Source organism: Cibotium barometz, chromosome 54 (genome assembly GCF_041138505.1).
Source record: "Cibotium barometz isolate CiBa-2024 chromosome 54, ASM4113850v1, whole genome shotgun sequence".
NCBI classification, from domain to species: Eukaryota; Viridiplantae; Streptophyta; class Polypodiopsida; order Cyatheales; family Cibotiaceae; genus Cibotium; species Cibotium barometz.
The window spans coordinates 3,880,739-3,892,788 of record NC_141099.1 but is presented as its reverse complement, the minus strand read 5'-3'; the positions used below and the strand labels follow the sequence as shown (position 1 = coordinate 3,892,788).

The following is a 12,050-nucleotide window of genomic DNA, read 5'->3' as shown; positions in this document are numbered from 1 at the left end:
GCACATCCATACAAAAGAAAGCCATACCTATTCCAACCTCAGTCCCAAATGGCAGTCCTGTACCATTTAACTCATATGCCTGTACCATTCAGAAGCGTATACCTGTTTCTTGGAAATGCTAGGCCCATACCATCTGCTTGCCATGGCTGCGTCCTTCTAAAAACTATAAATATGCACCCACCCCTCTCATTTTCTCACTTTCTCCTTTTAGCCTACCCAAACTCTTGCAAAAAAATTTCTTGAGCTTTCCCTTTCTATCCATCATCCATCATCCATGGCCAAAACTTTCAACTCCTCCTTGGAGGTCCACAAGCACCCCACCCTCAGGAAGAAGCGCCCAACGAGGGGACGCTTTGAGGAGTATGGCCACCACCTGACCTAGCTGTCACATCTGGGGGAGCACCTTATGAAGCAGGTTAGTGGTCACACGGCCCACTCCCTTATGAAGAATAATCATAAGGTCGACGCATAAGATTTTTTACTACAGCAGACTAGGTACTACTGAGCCATTGTTGCTGCCGATCCAGCCATTGAAGCTTGCCTGGAGAAGCTTGGGCTCGATGGGCTGCCAACTATGGAACCTTGGGGCCCCGGCTTGTACAACTGCCTGTACTTTACAGAGATGCCAACCAGGGCATAGGTCAAGTGTTAGATATTGATGGATAGGTACACACAGTCCATCTTAGTGTCGACTTGGGCCCGAGAAGCCCTCCACCTCCCTAGAATGGAACAAACCTACGTGTGGCTCACCAACACCCCATGATAGACTCGTGAAACTTTTAGGGAAAGCACCAGCAAGGATAGAGTGGAGTGGCCTCCCTACAATGAAATAAACCTATGTGCAGCTCACCAACACCCCACGATAGACTTGAAAAACCTTCAGGGAAAGCACCACCAAGGACGGAGTGGGGAACCTTCAGGGACGGCATAAAGGACAGAGTGGAGCACGTTATGAAGCAGGTTAGTGGTCACACGGTCTACTCGCTTATGAATAATAATCATAAGGTCAAGCATAAGCTTTTGTACTACACCAGACCTTGCTACCGCTGTTGATCCAACTATTGCAGCTTGCCTGGAGCAGCTTTGGCTCGACGGGTTGCCAACTATGGAACCTTGGGGGCCTAGCCTATACAACTGCCTTTACTTTATAGAGATGCCAACCAGGCCATAGGTCAAGTGTTGGATATTGATGGATAGGTACACACAATCCATCTCAGTGTCGACCTGGTCCGAGAAGCCCTCCACCTCCCTAGAATGGAACAACCCTATGTGTGGCTCACCACCAACACCCCATGATAGACTCGCGGAACCTTCAAGGAAAGCACCACCAAGGACGGAATGGAGTGCGGAAATATTACACAGGAGGAGATCGTGATATCGGCCAAGGCACTCTCATTCCTACTGATAATAGGGTGGACAGATTGCTTTAGCAGGTGCAGCCTTTTGACACTGGCCAGAGTCCACTAGGTAACACCTGTAAACTAGGCTAAATACTTACATAAGGAGCTGCACACAATATGTGCTAACCCCCAAGGCAAGCTCGAGCTCATCACGCAGATGATGGACTGCATCTATCGCCAACAGGAGATCACTACACTGGTGCAACAACAAATGTTGCTTGCGAAGGAGCGACATAATGTGGAGGACCTTTATACTGCCACCCTCAAAAACATTCATCTCCAACAAAACCTTGATGAAAAGGAGCAACTCGTCACCAATACCCTCTCCTCCATTTTTAAGCTCCAGAACCAACTCCATGCCGCACAAGAGGCAGCACAATGGGCCAACCATGAACTCTCTCTCCCCCAAGCCGTAGCCTAGGACCTCCAGTAAAGAGCCACAACCGCGGAAGAGGCCCTCAATAGAACGACCCTCCACTTCCAGTGCTACTGCAAGATTGCAGAAGAGGAGACACTCCACCACAAAGAAGCGCAACTGGAAGCCATGAAAGCAAGATCCACATAACCACCACCCACACTCTCTGGCCCTACCTCTAGCACAATCGAGAAGAAGGTTGATGCCCTAATGGACACTGTAACAGACCTCTCTCTCCTCGCCATACCTCCCCAGATCCCCTACCAACTCCTCGACCTCCATTACAAAACCGTCCGCCTTAATATGCTCCAACACGACATATTCCTCGACGAACCCCTCTCCCACACCACCTACTCCTATATCCTCACCAAGCTACCCCTCCATAGCATCACCCTCCTAGCTCCCTTCTTCTTCCAAGGCCATATTTCCTTCACCCACCCCCACATATTCCTCGACTTCCCTACCCATCCTCTCCAAGCAAACCTCATAAGCTAGTCCCACCTCCTACGCTTTGGGCCGCCCACGGACCAGAATGATGCCATCAACCTCTTAGTCTTACATGGGCTCTGTCCTTACCCCTACCCACCCTAGTGGACAGCAGACGCCCTCTGCTACCTCCACTACGGAGGCTGCGAGATCGTACATGCGGCCTATCGATCCCTCCTTGTGAGATGAGCTCCCACCATAGTCCGTAGCAAGCCTCCTCGTACTTTACCACATATGTCATCTACAGATGAAGGTCATGCAAGCCATGGGTATAATGCAATTTGATGACTTGCATGTGGCATTTCCCATGGAGATCACCCCCGAAGAAGCTGCCCACGGCCCCGAATACTCAGATGAGGAAGACAACGACGACGACAATGGAGGCAATGGAGCCCAACCCCCTCAACCACCACCACCCTCATCTCCCCCACATCAACCTCCTCCCCCTAGCTCCTCTCACCCAAGCACTAGCACACAACCACACCCACCCCCACTGGCACCACAACACTAACACTCTTCCCCTCACAATCCTCTACACCCATCCATCTCCCCACCCCACCTCCCTCACCAACTCCTCCCTCACCTCCAACCTTAACCCTCAACTTAGGCCTGCCCCACACCCTCAACTTAGGCCTGCCCCACACCCTCACTGAATTACCCTCAACATCGGCCCTGCCTCCCCCAGTCCTTAAAGCAAGCCTCACCACCGTTTCCTCGACGTCACCCACCCCTCCAACCTCATCCCCACCGCCACCCAGAATCCCCTCCCCCCCCACCCTTGGAAGAAGGAGAGATCCCCCCGCCACCAAGAGGAAGTCTGCTCAACCCCCTGAATTGGTGCGATCCGCTCAATCGCACGGAGTTCGAGCAGGCGATTTAAATCTTGCTCAATCGACAACTCTAGGAGGAGTTGCTCACCAAAGTTACGGATCGCATGGGCATCCACGTCATGTGTCCCTACATCGATGCCAAGCATCACAGCTGGAAGCGTGAGAACTCTCCTTGACAACACGACAGCTACCACAGGCCACCCGCTATACTGCTGCTCGTCCCATCACGTTTGATCTCATGGGTGAGCAACCGGCTTGGCGGCGACCTTTCTTGTGCTGAAGCCTTACATCTGGGAATAATACTACAAGGCACCACGCCAACTTATAATCAACCTCGAATACCTATTGATCCGTCGTCGCAAATGGGCCTAGAATCTTTTCCATGAGGAGTAGGCAAAGAACCCAAAACTTCTCTTCAATTTTCCATGGTTCGCTCCTCCAACACCCCAAACTCTGTGCACTAAAGCCATCATGTTAAAGCACGTCCATGAGTTCATCGGTCGATATGATTAGGCACCAGATCGTGTGGTGGTAGCCACCATCAGATTCTTCAATCTGATCATCATGCTACTGGTGGAGACGTTCCTAGATTGAAACCATTACCATGAAGGCACTCAAGGGTTGGCCTTTGACATTGACAAAGGGCCAACACTGAAGCAGTTATTTGGCACTACGAGCGAGTCTAGTGGATGCCTGCCTGGTGCCTCAAAACATTTGAAGATATGATGGAGACAACATTCTAGATGAGTTACCGTGTCTTCCATCGAGCCCCCCACATCCTACCTCGCGGCGCGACTTTGTCTAGACCTACTCGATCTGCTACTGTTAGACCCTTGCATGGTTTGTTTCTCTTCTTCTCTCCCTCTCTCGTGTGCAAGGTTGTATGTTTAGTTTAACAGTTTCGCTACCCAATAGTCTCGAATTAAGGGGTGGATCTCACAATTGGTATCAGAGAGTGGTTTTTAGATTTTGAAATTGAAACTTATAGTGTCATTACAAGGTTTCTTTTTCAAATGGCTCAATAGATAATGAGGCCGAGTTATCTAGAGTTGTAGGGCTTTCATTAGAGAATAATAACATGGTAGCATTTACTTTCTAGCACCTTGCTTCTAGAGATTATAGGGTGGCTCAATGAGAGGTTGCGAGAACTTTTAAGGACCTCTACTTCCCCACCCTAGCAAAGCAAAGATTCAAGTGGTAGCCAGGATGATGGGTCCTTGCATGCACTAGCTAGATGGAAAGATTTAGGGAGAATATTTCCCTCGTTCATGATTTTAGAGAGGCTAGGAGTTATGAAAGAGTTGATACTTTATGGATCTTGATCCTGTATCTTAGACTCCATCGTAAAAAATGTGTAGAGTTATTAGTTATTTTGTACCCCGACATTGGATTAGAGTTGCTAGCCATGCTTCAATCCATGTTTATCTACGAGGTGTCATCTTATTTGCACCATCACTCCATGGGAGTGAGAGTCTGAGCTCTAGAAGCCAAAACATCTTTTATAAATAAATATGAATATAATAAAGAAAATTCTTATTTTTTAGTGCATATTGGATTTCTTTATGTTTTGTTCTCTCTCTCTCTCTCTCTCTCTCTCTCTCTCTCTATATATATATATATATATATATATATATATATATATATATATACATATACATACATATATATATATATATACATATATACATATATATATATATATATATACACATATATACATATATATATATATATATATATATATATATACATATATATATATATACATACATATATATATATATACATACATATACATATATATATATATATATATATATATATATATATATATATAGTCTTCTCGATGATGGAAAAACTAAATGCATGAGGTAAGAATCCAGAATTTGGATCTTTCCAGTCAGTTGGAATAAGGAACTTGAATTAGAGAATACAAAAGTGTAAGTTTTGATATAAATTAGTTGTGAATGATTGGAGACTTAGTTATGGCCTAGGACCAGTCTCTTACCCATGAGAAATGGGCAATAGGCATAGATTTTGAACATATGAGCTGAGACAAAAACTTGGCTACTGTGAAGATTTATCTCAAGCTTAAGGGTTTTTTTTTGGAGAACCTTACATGCACCTCATGAAAGAAGTAAGTTGACTCTTGGGGCTGATTAAAGGTCAAAGGGAATGCGAGAATTGGATGGAAGAATTTTTGTGAATCTAGCCACTAGACCAGAATCACTTGCCTTGGGAGGTTATGAAGGAATACTTCTGCTAGAGATTTTTTCCTTCATAATATTTTTGCTAGAGATTTTACTCTTCAAGATTTTAAGAAGATAAGATGAATGAATTTTTGGAGTTGTCCAAGAGGGGAAGTTTATCGAAGAATACCATTAAGGCTTTGCGCAGGACTTCTTTGATTTGCTTTTGTAAAATGGATGAGATCTCACTGTTCTCGATTTGTTTGTTTGGAAACTTAATCTACAATTGGATCGCTTGGTTAAGAATGCAGAGCCTTCCTTTATCTATGAAGTTGACCAAACCCTTCAACTTGCAAAGAGGCCGTGTGTCTCAAGAAATGCACCCAATACTCGCATGCCTAAGAGGAATGATGGGCCAAGACAAAGTCAAAGTCGAGGACTAGGAAGATCTCAACTGGGAGGGAGACCTTTCTCTTGGATCGAAAGGAAGGGCTTTCTCTCAAGTGTCTTCCATGGATATGCCTTTTTGACTCTTGAGTAGTGCTGTAGACTTTTTCAAGAGAATAGATGTGTCAAATGCCAACAACAGAGCCATCAGATCATCCAAATCAATCAGGACCTACTAAATCTATTGAAAACAAGGATTATTCGGACCTAATATTTCTATTTAAAACAATAAGGGACCTCGTGAAAGGTGAAGAAATCCTAGAGGAAGAGTCCCTACTCAATCAGCACTGCTATCACCATTGATGATGAGGTAGAGTAAGAAAGAAGTCAGATTCACACCACACTAGAGCAGAACCAATAATTTTCAGTGATTCAAATGCCCACAAGCTATGAAGGTATGGATTTCAAGCTTTTAATTGATGATAGTAGTACCCATTCATTCATATCACCTGGATGCCTATATAGATTAAAGGCAAGGCTAAACTATACAATTGGAGTTGGCTAGTGGGAAATTTCTTTCCCCGCCATGGGACATACAAGGTTCAGTTCTTGATGGATGGGAACTCTACCAAACGTAAATTCAAAGTCTTACCCTTAGGACTTTGCTTTTAACCAGCTATACCAGGTAGTCATCACAAATGCTTATGTATCCCACCGTTTGGAAGCACAACGAGTGATACTTATCATATTATGATCCATCTATGCATTTGAAGAGGTGCGTAATGCTTCTTGATAAATTGCAGTTGGGTTAAACTATCTTGTGTGTGGTTGGGAATGCTGTAGCATTGGCAAGCTTAGAGAGGAAATGGTTTGGGCAAGTGAAATTGGGCCTCTTAGTTTCTTCCCAAATGGATGGGAAGATTTCTTCTTTTTCTCCAACTAATAATAATAATAATAATAAGAGGATAGAAAAGCGAAAGAGGGTGATATCCAATCAAAACAAGGTCTTTTGGATGAGCCATAGTCTCCTTTCGTTCTTCATACACGCACTCGGCACACTCATGTTCTCACATCTACACCGCTCTCCATTCCACAGCTTGTGAAGGCCTCGCTCTGTCCGTGCAGCCAACCCTATTTATTATCGCCATGGCATCGTCTCTGGCTTCGACTTCCCTCTCGTCTTTAGCCTCAGTTGGCTCAGCTGTCACTCCCAGCTTTGTGGCTGCCCGTGTGCAGCTCCGCCCTTTCCCCTCTCCCTCTTCTGCGTTCCCCTCTCGCCTCTGCGTCCGCGCTTCAGAGGCTGCAGCCTCTGCAGAGGCACCAGTAGAGAAGCCCAAACCCATCGGCCCTCCTCGGGGCTCTAAGGTAAGCACGATCTCTCTTCTTGCCTTGAAGGCAGGCATTGCTTTATGCTATGAAGTAGTTGTGTATTTGTAATTAGCATTAAACTATGTTGATTACTGTCAGCCTTAGGTTAGGATTCGTTATCATAATCTCAATCTAAGTAGACTTACACTCTCTGCAGGTGAAGATCTTGAGGCCGGAGTCTTACTGGTTCAATTGTGCAGGGACGGTTGTGGCTGTTGATCAGGTTCTTGGATTTGCTTTGATTTGCTCGGACTTTGGGTTTGAGGATTTTAAGGAATAGTTTTTGATTAACTTTTTTTTTTTTGGGGGGGGGGGGGGGGTTTGTTTAAGGCTGCTGGCGTCCGATACCCTGTTGTTGTCCGATTCGAGAAGGTGAACTATGCCAACATCTCAACAAACAACTATGCCCTGGATGAGATCGTGCCAGTGTAGGCAACTCAGAGTATTGTAGTGCCCGCAGGGGCTTGTTCCAAGTTTGTAAATGCATGCTTGAGCTTGGAAAGCTTAGCAATGTGCAGCCTATCGGTTTTAATATAAGTGAAATTTTCCTTGGTGTTTTCCTCTTCTAAAGCTGCATTTCACGTTTTCTTTGGGCATCGATGTATTTCCCTTTTTATAAAAAAAGTAAGTGATATATGCGTACCCACACCCGGGTGTGTGGGGAGTTCTTCTAAAAGGAAGGCCACATTTAGACACTGAAGTGCAGGGAATGGGATATGAGCTCGGGACCTCACATTGGGAGTCCGATAAGTTCACCACTACGCCCGCCAGCCAGAGAGGGAGAGGTTGAAATAAGTTGCAATCCTCGTTGAGAGAAGGAACTATTGAACAAGGTAGTGGAGGAGGTGGGGTGGAGGTGAAGGGGCGAGATTCCATTAGTAAAGGAGGTGGGGTGGAGCAGAAACTACCAAGATTCTTTCTAGCAAGATCTGCTTACTTCCCATGACTCAAAATGTACCCATTACCTTGTTGTGGTGGAGGATCTTGGCAGATGGTGGTGTGGTGAGAATTGGGGAAGTCATCCACATCTAAGAGAGTTGGTGATCATGGTGGGATGGATGCTCACAGAGGTCAAGGGAATTTTGTTTTCTATGGATTTTTTTGTGTTTGAGTTAGGATCGTGCATGCCAAAGACCAGAATCTGTTATGTTACCTATCTAACCCCTGTGTCTCCCTTGAAGTCTAGTTATAGGGAAAGGTGTTGTGTTTTTCCTTGTTTTCTTACTCTTTTCCCACTTATCCTCATCTCCTCCAACCATGGGTGCTCCTCCAAGGTCGCGTGCCTTGGCCACTATCTTGAGCTATGTGCAGGTGAGGTTGCTTCTATCCTCAATGGCAAGATGGTGAAGGACACTAGAGACCGTGTTAGATGCTTCCTCATTGTAGTTTGTTTCCTCACTATGTGTGACTTTCGCGGCTTGAATGGTATAGTTTTTCTTGGCATGAAAAACCAAATTTTTTCACGGCGGTGAACCAACCCCCTTCTTTTGGTGATATCTACATGGTCTAACTTTACTATGACACACATTACTGATGATAGAACAATGTTGATAGATTAGCGCATGGATGTTGGACACATTAGTGATAATAGAACAATGTTGGTAGATAAGTGCACAAATGCTAGACACATCAAGCGTAAGTGGCATGAAAAACCAAGGTAGTTTTTCATGGTGTAAAAAACCAGAGTGAAGAAGAGTCTAGCATGGTCTTTGTGATTGCCCACCACCACTGTACCTTTGAAGATAGGTAACCTTACTTTCACATGGCTTAAGATAGTGGCCAAGATCTTGGGAGCAGCCATGGTGAGAGAATATCGGGGCAAAGAGAACATGGAAGAATTCTACGCCTTGCCCTATGAGGCTGGACTTCAAGGGAGAAATAAAGGGTGAGGAGCTACTAGAGGTTTAGTTTTTGGGAGTAGGCATGTATCATGCAGTCTCAAACAAAGATAAACAAAATTTTCCTTGATCTCTCTGAGCATCCCATCGTCATCGAGATTGACATATGGAATTATTCCACTAGTACATCAATTATTCCACTAGTACATCGAGATTGACATATGGAATTATTCCACTAGTACATCAATTATTTTGTTAATCATCAATATTATGTTTTTCTTGATGGCATGAAAAAGTAGTCTAGTTTCTCACGACGTGTAAACACAAGTGATTTTCACACTGTGAATAATTGGAATTTCCTCCAAGTGTCGTAAAGGTCTCGAGAGTAGTATCTATCAGAGCCAAGGTGAGGAGAAAAGGACCTTCAAGCATTTTCGTCCAATGGTGGCCAAGGCATAAAGAGCAAGAACCCATTGGTTAAAGGGATTTCAAAGCTCAAGCACCAAAGGTTAAAGGAAAAGTGGTTTTTTTGCAGATACCACTCAAAAGTTTAGAAGTGGTTTTGTGAAACTCTTCTGACATTAGATGTATCATCAAAGAAACTCTCGTGTGCAAGAGCAACTAAAAGGAAATAAAATCAATCGTAAAGCTTTCACATTTCAATGGTAAAGTGGTTTTTTCATGGATTAGTCAATTTGATGATTATTTTTCTCAAATTATTTTTTTCGAGAAAGATAAGGTCAAGTATGTTGCTAATCAGTTGGTCGAAACCACATCATTATGGTGGATTGCAATCAAGCAAGGACATGAAAGACCAAGTACTCAGAAATAATTTTAAAAGCTCATTAAAAAGAATTTCTTACCACCTCAATATAAAGCGAGAGCACACCAACAATGAGATATGCTTCGTCAACTTGATAAAGCGACTGTATAGCTAAATTTGAACAAATTTTGGCAAGTTCTCATTCAACTCCAATCCATTGAATGAGTGAGAATAAAGGATCAAAAACACAAATTCATTGCCGGATTAAAGCCTACTCTTCGAGCAGAGATCATTATATTCCAATGTCATTCTCTTTCCATTGCAATCTCTTTAGCTTACAATTGTGAGCGGAAGAATGGAGTACCAAAGGACAACAAACCACCTCAGGATAAATTTAAAAAGTTTGTTCCTTTTCGTAGGTTTGACAAGTACACCAATGATACCAAAGGTGTTATTTCAAACAAAAATAACAATCGTGGTGCTCACAACAACAATAATAAGAAGCGTGATGACACAAAGAAGAAACCAGATCTTCTATCTCGAGTTGTGACATGTTACAATTATTAACAAAAAGGACACATTGCACCCAATAATCCGGAGAAAAAAAGAAGTAAACAACTACACAAGTAATAAGAAGAGATGACACAAAGAAGAAACAAGATCTTCTACCTCAAGTTGTGACATGTTATAATTGTCGACAAAAAGGAAACATTGCTCTCAATTACCTAGAGAAGAAGAAGAAGTCAACAACTGCACGAGTCAACATGATTGATGGGGGCGAGGATAGTCCAAAGAATGAGGACTTCTCTCCTGAGTAAGAGGGTAATTCTGAAAATGAAGATCTTTCAGATGATCTAGGTATACCTAAACCTATTGAAAAGAAAGTTTCACCTCATATGCTTTTAAAAATCAAAAGGACAAATTAAGGGCAAGGAAATAAATATATTGTATGATAATGGTAGGATGTATGATTTTATTTCCAAAAAGCTTGTGCATGCTCTTAAATTGAATGTTGTTCCTTCAAAGTATAAAATCAAAAGTGCTTTCCAAGGAACTAAGTATAATTGCACTAAGGTAGTGAAAGATATAGTTTTATCTATTGCACTAAGGTAGTGAAAGACACAGTTTTATCTATTGCACCATATACATAGCCTCGTGTTTTTTTAGTTGCACCTTTGCATTCATATAATGTTATTATTGGAATACCATGGAGACATGAACATAACCCTCACATTGATTATGATTCTCATGACATATCTTTTGAATTCAATGGTGAGAATGTATGATTAAAAGGATTACGGGAATATAGTGAATGTGCACTCCTTAGCCATACCCAAGCTAAGCAAGCCATGAGGAAAAAGGAAAAGACTTATCTAGTCATGGTTAATGAAATTTCTACCTGTAAACGAAGTTCCAAGGACATCTTGCATGAGCTATTTATTTCACAATTTTCGGATTGTTTTCTAAATGAGTTACCTCTTGGATTACCTAATTCTAGGCCAGGAGACCATAGGATGGATTTTGTCCTTGGTATTATTCTGCCTTGTAGAGCTCCATATAGAGTAAATTTATAGAACAAAAAGAAATCTAGTCTCAAATTGAGCATGTGCATTGACTACCGAGCTTTAAATAAGAATATCGTTAAGAATATATATCCTATCCACTCATGGATGATCTCTTAGATAAGTTGAGAGGAGCTAAAGTAAATTGACCTTAAATCAGGCTATCATCAAGTTAGAATAGCTTAAGAAAATGTCTATAAGATCTCTTTTCATATTATGTAAACAAGTCATTATGAGTTTTGCCTTTTGGACTTACTAATGCTTCGGCTACATTTAGTCATATGATAAATCGTACATTTCTGAAGCACCAAAATTTTGTAGTTGTTTTCTTTGATGACATCCTGGTCTTTAGCAAAGACAAAGACGAGCACGAGAAACGTCAAGAGATAGTATTAAATATTTTGAAAGAAAATCAACTCTATGCCAACCTAGACAAGAGTAAATTGTTTCAAAAAGAAATTGAATACCTTGGACATATTATGTTTGCAAAGGAATTCGTGTCGATCCTAAAAAGATAGAGACCATTAGATCATGGCCTAGACATTCACAAGCTTAGATCTTTTCTTGGTTTATGTTCTTATTATAGAAGATTTGTGAAAAAATTTGCTTACAAAGCACATTATCTAACTTAATTATTGAAAAAGGCTAAAGTTTTTCTTTGGAATGACATGCATGAAAAATCTTAATGCACTTAAGTATGCACTTACCCATGCACCTATATTAACACTAATTGGTGATTTCCTTAAACTATTCTTTGTGATAGTAGCTAATGCTAGTGCACATGGGGGTATATTTTTTTGGCGAGCATTTTT

General features: G+C 42.4%; 1 protein-coding gene across 1 annotated transcript; it reads left to right on the top strand.

Moving 5' to 3' along the window:
- Window positions 1–6,719: 6,719 nt before the first annotated feature.
- LOC147607785 (photosystem I reaction center subunit IV, chloroplastic-like) lies at window positions 6,720–7,636 on the top strand. The gene is made up of 3 exons (XM_086789930.1): window positions 6,720–7,072; window positions 7,233–7,298; window positions 7,406–7,636. The coding sequence occupies exons 1-3, from the start codon at window positions 6,854–6,856 to the stop codon at window positions 7,505–7,507; spliced, it is 387 nt and encodes a 128-aa protein (XP_086646056.1). The 5' UTR covers window positions 6,720–6,853; the 3' UTR covers window positions 7,508–7,636.
- The last annotated feature ends 4,414 nt before the right edge of the window (window positions 7,637–12,050 follow it).

Coding starts and splice junctions, on each gene's coding strand:
- LOC147607785 (XM_086789930.1), top strand. CDS start 6,854: ATGGCATCGTCTCTGGCTTCGACTTCCCTCTCGTCTTTAGCCTCAGTT. Junction 7,073..7,232: donor GCCCTCCTCGGGGCTCTAAG/GTAAGCACGATC, acceptor CACTCTCTGCAG/GTGAAGATCTTGAGGCCGGA. Junction 7,299..7,405: donor CGGTTGTGGCTGTTGATCAG/GTTCTTGGATTT, acceptor GGTTTGTTTAAG/GCTGCTGGCGTCCGATACCC.